At 37.6% G+C, this 13959-nt stretch overlaps 1 protein-coding gene across 6 annotated transcripts in view; it reads right to left on the bottom strand.

The window, feature by feature from the left end:
- Positions 1-13959, bottom strand: part of LOC106141160 (ryanodine receptor) — a 113998-nt gene that overhangs the window by 17515 nt on the left and 82524 nt on the right. For all 6 annotated transcript variants that reach the window (XM_060952055.1, XM_060952054.1, XM_060952058.1 and 3 more), the window contains 16 exons: positions 13492-13603; positions 12639-12754; positions 11438-11550; positions 10229-10322; positions 9377-9505; positions 8474-8617; positions 7614-7793; positions 6698-6818; positions 5975-6085; positions 5457-5584; positions 4675-4805; positions 3648-3808; positions 2523-2724; positions 1937-2098; positions 1337-1493; positions 319-524 (listed from right to left, as the gene is read on the bottom strand). In XM_060952055.1, coding sequence (XP_060808038.1) covers positions 319-524; positions 1337-1493; positions 1937-2098; positions 2523-2724; positions 3648-3808; positions 4675-4805; positions 5457-5584; positions 5975-6085; positions 6698-6818; positions 7614-7793; positions 8474-8617; positions 9377-9505; positions 10229-10322; positions 11438-11550; positions 12639-12754; positions 13492-13603 — 2267 coding nt within the window. The remainder of the gene's footprint in view (positions 1-318; positions 525-1336; positions 1494-1936; positions 2099-2522; positions 2725-3647; positions 3809-4674; positions 4806-5456; positions 5585-5974; positions 6086-6697; positions 6819-7613; positions 7794-8473; positions 8618-9376; positions 9506-10228; positions 10323-11437; positions 11551-12638; positions 12755-13491; positions 13604-13959) is intronic.

Below are 13959 nucleotides of genomic sequence, written 5' to 3'. Positions count from 1 at the left end.
AACTCATATTGGATCATGGTAAAAGCTGTACTAGGTTGATGTGCCTTATTCCTTAGTCGCCTTTTTATTATCCACGGGAAAGAGATAACAAGACACGGGCATAGACTGGTCTTATTCTAAACTGCCGTCATGTAGTAATGTTAAATAGTATCATCTCGGTATTCTTGTCCCATTTTCGCCAAGAATATCTAAAATCAAGATCCAGAAGTCAAAAGCCGGTCTGTCTGTTATTCATTTACGTACCAGAGTTTAAATCGGCTTAGTTTTGTCTGGAAAATTCCACGGGACTTAAGCTAATGTTCCAAATATTTAACCCACCTTTCGTCCTCATCATCTCCCATGTACATATTATATCTAGCCTCTCTATTTTTCGGTCCACCAACTGTTTCTTCCGAAGCGGCCATGAGACTAGACGCGTGTGTCATTTCAAAGATGGCGTCCTCGCAGAAATTGACAAATGCCTCAAGTTTCTCCTTGTCGCCGCCTTCTGTCACGATGCTGTAGAAGAAAGCTCGTTTTGATTCCTGTGGGGGTGAATAAATTGGAAATTATAGGTAATTATATTGAGTCGAATGAACTAAACTTTCGGCAGTTCGATGACCGGAGTGATGGAAATCATTTTGGCAAGAGTAACGTTAAAAATATTATAACTCATTATTCAGTTCTTTTTCAGTCTCTATACAATTTTGATTGGCTTGCATATCTACATTTGCATACAATTATGTCTTTTTTTTCACTCATACTATTGATTTGTTTGTCTGGTCGATACTTAATTATTATTTTTTTGTGAAAATAGTCGAAGACCTGGAAAATGTAAGAACATGCACGACTCTTAATTTAACCTCATTCTCCACTTCCATGGAATCAACTTATTACCACAAAAAATCTCCGATAAATGGCCTTATACAAATTTGTAAATGTGTGTTGTTTTATCAACTATTATTATCCAACAGATGGCGCTAATTACGTTTCTTCTTCTTAGTCGAACACTCTTGTCCGAGTAGTCGTGGTTGTGCAGACAAGGTACACACTAATCACGTTACCTAATTTTAGTAATTTATTTTATTATTTATAATATTTATAACTTTATTGAGTCTCAAAGGCACACCAGGTGGACTTAATGCTAACAGCATTCTCTACCAGTCAACCTTCACCTTGTAGAAAGAGAAGATGAGAGAAATAATCAGTTAAAAAATCACTATAATATTCAACATAAAATTAAGAATCTTTGACAATAAAAAATATTTTTTGACATATCTCTAACAAACAACATCATGGCAACCGTTGCTATGGCGTAGGTATACCAAAAAGGTTGCCTACAACCTCTTGCACGTACCTTGATCTGCGGCTTCTCCCACTGCTCGATGTTAGACTCCTTAATTTCAAAATACACTCTTTCTATCCTCTTGGAGCCGCCCATGATTTCTATGCGACCGAGGAACGGTTCGAAGTAGTTCAACACCGATCCAGCAGTCTCCAGGAAACGGGCCAGTCTGGGGAATTTATTTGTTATTATTTTAAAGAATAGAAATGCAATGACGTGATTATATGTATGTAAAAGCCCATATCCATGCACAGATATACCTATCAAAAATCTGATTATACCCTCGCGAAAAACTATCGCTGTCCCGTTTTATGTCATAATAGAAAAACGAAATAGCGATAGTTTTCCGAGCGATAAAAAATGGCGTCGCGCATGCCGTATTACGGGGCTGGTCAAAAGTACCCTAAGCCGAGGAGTTTGCATGAAAAGAGTGATGAATGTAAATGAAGCGAAAGAAGTATGGTATAATGTGGCAAGTGGAAAGATGTTCTCTTTGCCTTCGATCCTTTTGTGAAAGACGCCTAGTCATGTCATGTCATGTTACGTCATGAACAGAGACGCTAGCACTCAAAATTTGCGTGTGTATGTGTATGTGACACCCCTATACATTACCTGGGTTCATTAGGCATATGTTCAGACAGGTTTGTCAGTAAGACAGCGAGGTTGAAGCCGATCTCTTTGGCGGGTTCGTGGAAGCGGTCGCAGAAGCCGATGTAGTCCAGTTTGCCGTCGTGGTTCGTCTCGCAACACGCCAAGAGGAACTCTATTTCTTCCCTGAAAAGAATATGGGGATAAGTCTTTATTTCGAGTTAGTTCTAATCTTAGGAAATAAAAAACGAGAACAATAAATGCATCTGACAAAAGAACTATGAACTAGCTTTTTGACATAATATTTGTATTGAAATCACATTCTATTACAATCGTATTTGATATAATGTTATACTTATACACTATTTTCTTTTCATGCGGATAATTGGCATTTATCAATTTGTCAATCAATTGATCAATTTTTTTTTAAATGACGTCCGGTGAAAATGCTACAGTGTTCTTTGTTCCGCCGCTTCTACAGATGCGCTTTGAAAGCGGTGGTACCTACTAATATAAGTAATTAGACTAAAATTATGTTGACGTCAATAAATGATACCTAGAATCCAATTTTAAAAATAAATCCATTTTATTCTATTTGTCTTTAACTTACGGCGTATAACTCTTCTGCTGTTCCATCTTCTCCTTGAAGTCTTTGGGCAGCACCCAGCCGTCGCTGTTGGCGTCGATCTCCTGGAAACTGGCGCTGGACGTCAGGTCTTTCAGCTTCAGGAACATGTCGAAGTATTTGAGGATCAGTTCCACGTTTGACGCTGACTCCACAAGGGTGTCCACCATCTGTTTGCCGATTGTGCCTGAAAATAGATAAACATACATAAAATCACGCCTCTTTCCCGCAGAGATTACCTCTTTCCACTTGCCACGATCTCTGCATACTTCCTTCGCTTCATCCACATTCATAACTCTTTATGCAAGCTCGGCGGTTTAGGGTACTTTTGACCTGACCCTTTACCAGGACGTCCTTAATTTGATCAAGATACGTTCGTCTAGGTCTTCCCACTCCGACCTTTCCCTCCACACTCTCCTTGGATATCTGCTTCGTCAACCTGCTTTCATTCATCCTCTCCACATGACCGAACCATCTAAACATACCCTTTTCTATTCCTGTAACTACATCTTCCTTCACATCACAAATAATAGATATAATAGATATTGTGATGTTTTATTACTTGCATTGGCAATTAGCCCGATAGCTCAATTTGCCCAACTGTTTGATGCGCTTACGCACGGTTACCAACTAGTTTATTCCTACTTAGATGGGTGTAACACAGATTTTCAGAGATTCCCCGTGCTTCGGAAGGCATGTCTCAGCTGTCACCAGCACAATATGTCAGTCGTAAAGTTATGTCAAATGCCATTGTGCGGTTTGAAAATCTGCCACCAGTGTTAGCCACTTACACTACAAAAAATCTCGGCAGTGTGATGTGTTTTATACTCTTTTCTTGACGTATATTCCTGTTGCCTACATTTCTTTTTAATGTACCATAAAAAACATGACAGTATATTTAGAATAAAAATAACTAACCGTTCTAAGAAACCATAGTACATGGGACATTTTTTTTTTTTGAAAAAAGAAGCACCTTTGCACTACAATTACTGTATTAAATACTCCTGCATATAAATTTGTGTACCTACATAAATAAATAAAGACAATCAGCTAGTTGATTGTATTTCTTAAAGTGCTGTAGTCTGATAAAAGATTTACCATAAGACTTACCATTCACCACGTTTCCTTCAAGCATAGACAACATCATGGTGATCATGTCCTTCTGCAAATTGAGGAGTTCCTTCAGCAGGTCCACTTGCGAGGAGTGTTTGGACAACTTGTCTTGCATGTGGGAGAACAGGAACAGGAAACCGCCCACGGCGTCCCATAACCTGTAACGGAATATAATGTTTAATATAACATTACATTCATACCGTGCCGTGTGTTCTCCCACACCATTAAGTGCCGTGTGTTTCCCCACACCAATAAGCGCCGTGTGATCCCCGGCTCCAGTAAAAAAAGGGCACAGGACCACTCCATCTCTTTCCTTTGGATGTCGTAAAAGGCGACTAAGGGATAGGCTTATAAACTTGGGATTCTTCTTCAAGGCGATAGGCTAGCAACGTGTCGCTGACTGAATCTCAATATCTACATTTAAGCCATACAGCTAAAAGTGGTAGTCTTTTCAAGACTTTGTCCTTAAGGGCTAACGACGTAATTGTGTGCAAGTCCTTACAGGTTAAGAAAAAGAAACAGGATGTCTACCTAAAGTATGTAAGTCTAACATTAAGTCTAACCGCTGAACGTGTCCTATCAGTCTTTTAAGGACTGCTGGCTCTGTCTACCCCGCAAGGGATGTAGACGTGATTATATGAATTAATGGATAATAAAATTTTTTATTCGTTATTATAGGATACTTCATATCGCTTAATAATAGTCAAATCTTTTGTTTTCACCTCATTGTTTGACGTCAAATAAATTACTTAAACCTATGTTTACTGCCGCTTCCAAGGCGTCAGTGCAGATGAAGCGGTAACAAACTGCACTGCAGCATTTTCTTCAATGAATGATTGAATGAATGTATGTAAGACCTTTTCATGTTGAGGGAAAAAGAACATTTACCTGGAGTCAGTAATGAATGAATGAATGTATGTAAGTCCTTTGCATGTTGAGGGAAAAAGAACATTTACCTGGAGTCAGTAATGAATGAATGAATGTATGTAAGTCCTTTGCATGTTGATAGAAAAAGAACATTTACCTGGAGTGCGCCAAAGCCTGCTGGTTCTGAGTACAAGGACCCTGTATGACCTCAGTGAGCGTGTTGAACACTTGCGATGCCACTTCGATCGCTTTGAAGAAGTTCGCTTTGCCGGCCGGGTCGATAAGTTCCTGTAAGAATTATATTTTTTTTAGTTTTCCCCGCGATTTTGTAAGAACATGGATGGAACACAATGTTAGATTTTTATTAGACTCGCTAGACACAACATATAGATTTTATTAAAAGATTTATATTTCAGTGGAAATTATGGAAAATTTATTTATGGTGTTCTAATAAATACCCAATTCTTTGGGTATTTATTTATTTATTGGTCATGTTTTGTTTGAATTCAATTTGTTTAAATGCTAGTCGGTTCTTTTACTTATAAACATTGATATAGGCGTGTTGAAATACTTGGGATTTCTCTTTTAAGCGATGGGCTAGCAACCTGTCACTATTTGAATGTCAATTCTATTATGAAGCAAAACAGCTGAACGTGGCCTTTCAGTCTTTTGACGACTGTCCGCTCTCGACTCCGCAGAGGATATTGACGTGATTATATGTTATGTTGAATATTGATATATACAACGAAAATCTGTGAAATTAATTGCGAGCTTCAAAAAAAAACTTCATATTTTCAAAAAATTTTACAAGTAGACGTAGATGGCTACTAGAAATGTTATAGATAATAATAGTGACAATGACCAGTCGCCTGTTTAGAACACGACCCGAAATTTAAACTGTTGTAGGGTCATGTTTTTCTACATGCGACTACACTATACCTTGCTAGAGTAATGCCAGTAGAAGTCCATAATAGACTCCTGCAGTCTAAGCAGGTAGTCCACTGTACAGATGACCACGTTGACGGTGGTCGTGTTACCGGCTTGAGTACGTAAGTAGTTCTGCCACTCTATGCAAAAAATAAAAACAAACATAAATACATTCTGCCTACCCCTCCGGGAAAGAGGCGTGATTTTATGTACTAATGTTTGAGCTATCGGTTACAAAAAAAATTTAAATGTTTTCTCGTTATAAAATACTTAAGATAGTATAGCTATATTATGATTTGAAATGTTGATTATAGCATAGTTAATGCTATGGGTAAATATTTATAGCTTGAATATAGCTTAAGCATGTGGTTTAAAAATAAAATGAAATCATATGCTTCTAAGTATCTTAGAATACGCATGCGCAAAAAATAACTGTTCTCGCCAGCGATTAACAAGTGCTGTTTTTATCTAATGTCATAGATGACTTCCTATCCTAGGCAAGTGTACCCATAAAGTTAAAATCCACTTACCCAGGTTGTGTCCTTCACAGGTGAGCTGGATAAACCTGAACAGAGCGCATGTAAACTCTGCATCGTGCATGTTCTTCTCTCCAGCAGCCCCTTCTAGACCAACGCCCAATCCTGTTTAACATAAATTAATTTGTAAATGACACTATGGCTACGATTGTTGGTTAAGAAACAATTGTGTTAAATTCATAACCCACCTCTTGTTACTGGCGGGTAAAATATAGGGAAGTACTGAGTGCAATTGTCGATTAAAACTATGAAACGTGCTAAAATTGTGAATGTCTATGTTAAAGAAATATGTACTGTAGTCCGCCATTTCGTGGCGACAGCCATCTTGAAGTAATCTCTTTGTATTTTATATCAATATTTATGACGAATGTAGTCGTAAGAAGATAAGACAGATTTCAAAAATAATCACATATTTGAAGCTAAAACAATATGTTTTATAAACATTTGTAAGCACGACTAATTTATAACCTACTAAGTAGTTGCGCCCTGGAGCTTTGCTACGGCGGGAATTACGGAATAAAAAATGTAGGTAACCTATACATTCAAGGTTTTATTCTACCCTTGTAAAAAAATTCATAAAAATCCGTCCAGTAGATTTTACATGAAAGAGTACCTACATACATATATACGCCCATCCTCATAAATTACTAGGAATTATTTCAGAACGGATAAAAAATAAACTAAAAATTGTTTAAAAAGATCAATTGTACTTCTTACCTTCGGCCTTGGTGTTCCTCTCGAACGCGTCGAGATCCAGCACAGAGCAAGAGTTCATGAGACCAGCAATTGAAGTGAAGAATCCCACGTCTTTCTTGTCCTTAAGGTGGTTCAGCATACCCTGCATTAGCAAAATATAGTATATAATTATAATTATGTTCCTATCGTTATTTTCAGCTGTAGTAAGCAACTGAGATAAAGGCATTGGTATTGTAGCGGGAGCGATGATTCGGCTCGACTGCCACCAAAGGGAAGATCTTCCGCCAGGCTAGGTGTTATGCCTGGGTAACCGCGGCTCCGACGATGTAGTATTTATGCTCCAATCCATGAAATCTTTGAAATCGCGATTTAGATTCTTCGCTGCTATTGGTTGAGCGCGTCAATTACTTCGCGATGATTGACAGTAGTTATTTGATTGGATGTTGTGTCGAGTGGCGTAGAGATGTCGCCACTGTAATATTATGAACACTCTCTTACTTTATACTTACAAACGATTTCTAGGGTAACGAAGTCAGAAAAATACAAGGAACATACAGAACAATGACGTAAGCCACGTCAGGCTGTGTGTTATTCTGTTAACAGGGTATTCTAACCTAAATAATTTATCCATTATGGACGTATAACCTATACGTCATGATCGTTCTACTAAGTAGAAGCCTACGTCCATATTTGACCAGAATTAATTTAAAAAAAACTGACGATAACCTTTATAAGCGTTTTGTTAAATAGAACTCTTGATAGTAAGACGTTATACTACATGGGCGATAAGCTAGATAGGCAGATTTCTCATTAGACGTTTCACTTTGTTTGACGTTTTGCTACTTAGACTTTCTGATCAGGAATTCTTTGAGAGGTTCAGTGGTTTCGAAATTGACTTACGCGAAATGAATTGTTCGAGAAACACAGAGAAACTTACCATTTGAATATCAATGTTGCCGCCTCTCAATATAGAAATGCCAAGTTGCAGTGTCTTCATCACCATATCGCTTGGCACGCCCTTGGAAGCCGATATGTGTAGTAACACCATTTCAGCAACGCCCCTATCGGCTAAGCGAGCTTGGTGGAAGAGAAGCTTCTGTTTCTCCATTTCTTGTTCCTAAGATAAATAATGAAAAATAAAAAAATATGAAATTTTTACTATATGTTGGCAACTTCAGGTTGGCTGGAAGAGATCCCACTTAGGGATAAGCCCGCCTTTGTACTGTACTGTTTTTATTTGTAATGTACTCCTTTAATGAACAATAAAGAATTTACTTAGTTACCACTTTTTGGATTAATAACTAAGTTGTGTTTGATGTGTTAATGTGATATCCTCTATATATAGGTATTTCTATTTTATACACACTTACCATAAATGTTTCCATTGTTTTCTGCTTGCAACAATTAGTTAAGACAGTTAGTAATAATGACATTAAGTGAAAATTGTTTAGGCCAGAGAATTTGGTTCAATAGTAGGTACCTATGCGAGTGGCGTTAGAAGCTGTCATAGTATTTTCAAACACCTATTTATTGGCATAAACTATATTATAGCAGCTGCCCACGCAAACGCATCGGTCACTCAAGTAGGAGAGAGACGGATGTCGAACGCTGCCGAACGCGAACGCCGATTGTGCCTCTTTGTCGCTCGTTCCGCGCTCTCGCTAGCACTTCATCTTCAACTTTACATGGAACGCCTCAGAGCGAGGTAACGCCGCATGAGTCTTGTTTTTTCGTGCGTGCAGCAGAATTATAAGACGTTGTCACGTCAGAGATAAAAAAATCGTCGAAATGACTTACGTGTATACTAGTACTGCCCTCGTCCTCCCCACCTTCACCGCCCCCTTCGCCTCCCCCCTCTTCCTCCTCGCCACCACCTTCCTCCTCTTCCTCCCCACATGACTTGGCTATGATGTGCGCGTACGACATGTATAGAGGATCTTCCTGTTAAATCAATTATTGCTATTATTAGATTGTAGGTGTTACAGACATTAAATGCTCCGAATATATTTATTTATCTATACTAATATTATAAAGCTGAAGAGCTTGTTTGTTTATTTGAACGGGCTTATCTCAGGAACTACTGGTTCGAATTGAAAAATTCTTTTTGCGTTGAATAGACCATTTATCGAGGAAGGCTTTAGGCATTATATAACATCACGCTGCAACTATTAGGAGCGAAGAAATAATGGAAAATGTGTAAAAAACCGGGTTAATTATTCATCCTTAAGGGCTACCATGATGCTCAAAATAACTATTCCACGCGGACAAAGTCACGGTCACAGCTAGTTTATAATATTAGTTGAAATTTTAATCGAAAAATAGGAATTATGCGAAATATAGTTTCACGTATATATAAGAGGGGTATATTTGTGAAAATAACATCATTTGGTAAAGCCTACAGACTTCTGTTTGTTTACTGTTTGGCTTAATGATAGAATTGAGATTCAAATAGTGACAGGTTGCTAGTCTATCGCCTAAAAGAAGAATCCCAAGTTTATAAGCCTATCCCCGAGTAGCCTTTAACGTCATCCACGGGAAAGAGATGGAATATTGTAAAAAAGTTAGAGAAAGAAAGAAAAATATAATGTTAGTTTCTGTAAATAAAAAACATCGTAATAAAACATTAAAAATATGTTAGGTACCTACACTGATCTTCGCCAAAAAGAACAAGACATCTTAAAAATAATAATTATAAGTTACCTGCAATGCCCCGGATCGCTCCGTCATGGCGCCCCGGCAGAAGGTGGTCACAAGTTGCGTGAGGGGGTCAGGTTTCCCTTCCTCTTCTACTACGTCGCTCTTCTTTAGTTCGGCGTCTTCGAACGATTGCTATATGGTCAAATTTATTAGTTAATACCTAAGTCTGAAAAAGGACTGTGTTCATGAAAATAAAATGACTCACTCGTTTCACTTTTTATCATTTTTTCCAGTTAACAATAAGTTAGCTCTTTAACTCTTAACAATATTATTCAATTTGCTATAGAAATGGGAGATGACGGTATCACAAAGAATTTAGTTACGTCAATGTTACAGAAAAAATGTCTATCAAAGTCAAGAGACGCGAGGTAATTATTTTTCTTAAATATTTCGATGACCTTTAAGGTTTTTAAAATGGATTTAAAAAGTTTAAGTTTGAAATGAGCACAATCACTTCTTTACTTTTCTACATCTATGGTACCTATAGTTAACACCTAAGACGAAGAAAAAGATTTAAGTATTTCCTCAATCTAAATGAAATTTAATTTAAACAGTCAGCATTTATTTTGCATACATACATACAATCACGTTAACATCCCTTGCGGGGTAGACAGTGCCAACAGTCTTGAATAGACTGATAGGCCACATTCAGCTGATTGGCTTAATGATAGGAGATTTAATTTGTGACAGGTTGCTAGGCGATCGCCTAAAAGAAGAATCCCAAGTTTAAAAGCCTATCCTTTAGTCGCCTGTTACGACATCAATGGAATAGAGACGGAGTAGTCCTATTCTTTTTTTATTGGTGCCGGGAACCACACGGCACAATATAACTATATTATTATATATTTTACATACCGTCAAATCTTCAATCATGACCTCTTGGCCAATATTCTCTTCTTCCAGCCACAGTTCGTAATACGTCCTCGCGAATATGTTGCATGCTCGATGCCTGTACAAGAACAAATAAATTGACGAAATTGAACTTTATTATACATGATTTTAATAGTAACGAAGATGCTGACATAATAGAATATAATAGATTTATTTTCAAAATTGAATATTAGATTTCACTTAATGACGTCAAATAACTACAAGTGTAGAAGAAGCGGCGGAACAAACTACACTGCAGCATTTTCATCGGACGTCAATATACAAATATACCTAGATCTCTTAAATCTAAATCATGGACGAATGCACATTGTCTACATTAAAAAAAAAAACATGAATGAATGTAGAACTAGTTATTTCATACATACATAAAATGACGCCTCTTTCCCGGAGGGGTAGGCAGAAACTTGTTATTTCAATACGAAATATTGGCTATTTTGTTCTTAGTCTCACTTACCTGCTCAATTTATACAGGTGTACGGATCTCAAACAAGCGATAGCCGCCCTCTTGCGGGCGGCACACAACACTCTCTTCCAACTGTGCAACCTTTGTTTGGGTTTCGTCGCCTTTTAGTCCAGGGCAGCATGCACAGGCACGGTTTGTTTATATTTGTACAGTCGCCTACATAGTTACATGAACCACTGTTCATTCAAAACAAAAGAAAAACGGGTAAGTTTATCCGTAGACGACTGTACTTTGCGATCGTGCACAAATGTCCATATAGGTACGCGATTCTCACAGCAAATGTTTCGTAAAGTTTACGTTAGATTATCACACTTAAAAGTTAAAGTTAACGGTAAGTACTACTTATGACTAAAGATAGCTCTTTTAGTATTTACGCGACATTATAGCCAAAGAGGTTCTTTATTGAAATTTAAATACGCAAAAAGTTAACAAAATCAGTTTTAAAAGAAAGTCGGTTAGTTTGAAGCATACATGATATTAAATTCTATGTCAAAATACACACAACACAATCAATCTTCAATCTCAAAAATATGAATCAATCGTTTTCAGATTTTTAAACAAGCTACTTTAGTACCACACACATTAGAATTAATAAGCGAAAATAATTTCTCATACATTTCTCTGTCAATTTAACATCATTTTTGTCAGTTAGTATAACACACGACAATCAACTCTAAATCAATTCGCACACGACACAACATCGTTTGGACCTTGGCAAGGAGTGCAGAGACGTTTGCCTGAAGCAAGCTATGACGGCTCTCTTCCTCTGTATGGAGACCACAGACCGGTAGACATTCTTACTCATTTGTTGGGGGTGGTCGATCTGAATACGTAAATGTATGTAAAACAACCGCATTTTATACAAATTCAAAGTATTTTAACATAAAAATCGGTTGTTTGTAAAGTCGGTTTACTAACGATAATTGAACATGACAACGTCTTAAGAAAATACTGATGGAATGGTAGCATTTTTCAAAAGAAATTTTTTATTTCATTTGTTAAATAGATTTGTATCTATGTATATAGAGAAGGAGGTATACGCTGCCGAACGCAAAGGCCGATTGTGCCTCTTTGTCGCTCGTTCCGCGCTCTCGCTTGCACTTCAAGCCCTACATGGAACGCCTCAGAGCGATGTGACGCCTCATCACATGAGTCATGCTTTCGTGCGTGCAGTCAGCTTAATCGAATTATAAGACGTTATCCCGTCAAAAATGACGTGTATTATTTTTTGTTACGTCGTTTGAGCGAGAATTTATTAAGAGAATTTATTTAATTAACAAAAAAAAAAATTGTTTTTAAATGTCCGCCTGCCTGTTTGACTTTGTTTGAAACAAGATAGAGTTTTCGCTTAAAATTTTCTTGGTTTAGATTTCTCTTTCTCGCTTAAGATTAGTTGTCGATATCGATGTCGTTGTTGTTGTTGTGTTAGCTGCCGACTGTGATCTTCTTTGCCTTCTAATCCAAATCTCCAAATTCAAAACATTTTTCCAATATTCTGGGCTTCAAATTATCAAATTCAAAACATTTTTTCAATATTCTGGGCCATATTCAACAACACTTTATAATTGTCATTCCTTTTGCATACATGGCTATGACGAAGATTAGATAGTTGAATATTCAAGGAAAAAATTCATATAACATTTATACATATAATCACGTCTACACCTTGCGGGGTAGACAGAGCCAATAGTCTTGATAAGACTGATAGGCCACGTTCAGCTGTTTGGCTTAATTGTAGAATTTAGATTCAAATAGTGACACGTTGGTAGCCCATCACCTAAAAGAAGAATCCCAAGTTAATAAGCCTATCTCTTAGTCGCCTTTTAAGACATCCATGGGAACAAGATGGAGTGGGCCTATTCTTTTTTTAATTTGTGCCGGGAACCACACGGCACGCAAGGAAAAACTCACCATGTGCAATCCAAACAGTACTTTGCTCATCGCCACGATTCTTTCCACAGTATCGTCTATGATTTTCGCTTTGTTCTCAGCTGTCTCCACCGTTATGTTGGTTTTGCTCTTAGATCCTAAAACGTGTAAGATGCAGAGGCATTAATGAGACATGAGACAATACATTTGTTTTACAAGAATAACCAAGGTTTATAAAGAGAGGTAAGAAGAGAAAAAAGGAAAAAAAAGGAGATAGAAAAATGGGTAGATGCAGGGACTCAATAGGCTTCAAAATAATTTCCTGCTGGTATAATAACTCAAAGTGCTGTGTGGTTCTCGGCACCAATATAAAAAGTAATAGGACCACTCCATCTCTCTTTCATGGATGTCACAAAAGGCGACTAAGGTATAGGCCTGTAAACTTGGGATTCTTCTTTTAGGCGAAAATCTAGCAACCTGTCACTATTTGAATCTTTCTTATATCATTAAGCCTAATAGCTGAACGTGGCCTATCGGTCATTTCAAAACTGCTGGCACTGTCTACCCCGCAAGGGATATAGACGACGTGATTATATGAATGAACATACATACATACATATGATCACGTCTTTATCCCTTACGGGGTAGACAGAGCCAACAGTCCTGAAAAGACTTAAAGGCCACGTTCAGCTGTTTGGCTAATGATAGAATTGAGATTCAAATAGTGACGGGTTGCTAGCCCATCGCCTCAAAGAAGAATCCCAAGTTTATAAGCCTATCCCTTACTCGCCTTTTACGACATCCATGGGAACGAGATGGAGTGGTCCTATTCCTTTTTTTATTGGTGCCGGGAACCACACGGCACATATATGAATGACTGAATGTAATAACTCACCTAACTTGCTGTACAGGTAATGCTGCCATGACATCTCGTCCGCGGGGTCGATTTTGTCGGGTAGAGTGAGTTGGGTCTTGGCGAATTCCGCCACGTCTTGTTCTGACATTTTCTGTAAAAAGTTTGGTTATTTTATTTTATTTATTTATGTTCACAAAATTATATACAGGAGCATTTAATACTGTAATTGTTGTACATAGGTGCTACTTATTTCAATAGAATCTCTTCTAGTAAATCCATGAGATTTAATCTTACAAGTAGGAGAGAATTTAGGCCGGACATGTCGCCGGCCCATTGCTCAAAAAAAGGAAACCAAGTTTACTAGTCTTTCCCTTGATTGACTTTTACAATTTTGTTCCCTGCCTATAAAGAGGTCGAGTCCGACCGGCATTATTCAGACAGGCAACTATCAGAGACGCGTGCTTTTTGTTTTTAACAATATTTTATGGTTTTAGTGACAAAACCATA

The sequence above is a fragment of the Amyelois transitella genome, chromosome 27 (genome assembly GCF_032362555.1).
Source record: "Amyelois transitella isolate CPQ chromosome 27, ilAmyTran1.1, whole genome shotgun sequence".
NCBI lineage: Eukaryota > Metazoa > Arthropoda > Insecta > Lepidoptera > Pyralidae > Amyelois > Amyelois transitella.
This window is presented reverse-complemented; position numbering and strand designations above follow the sequence as displayed.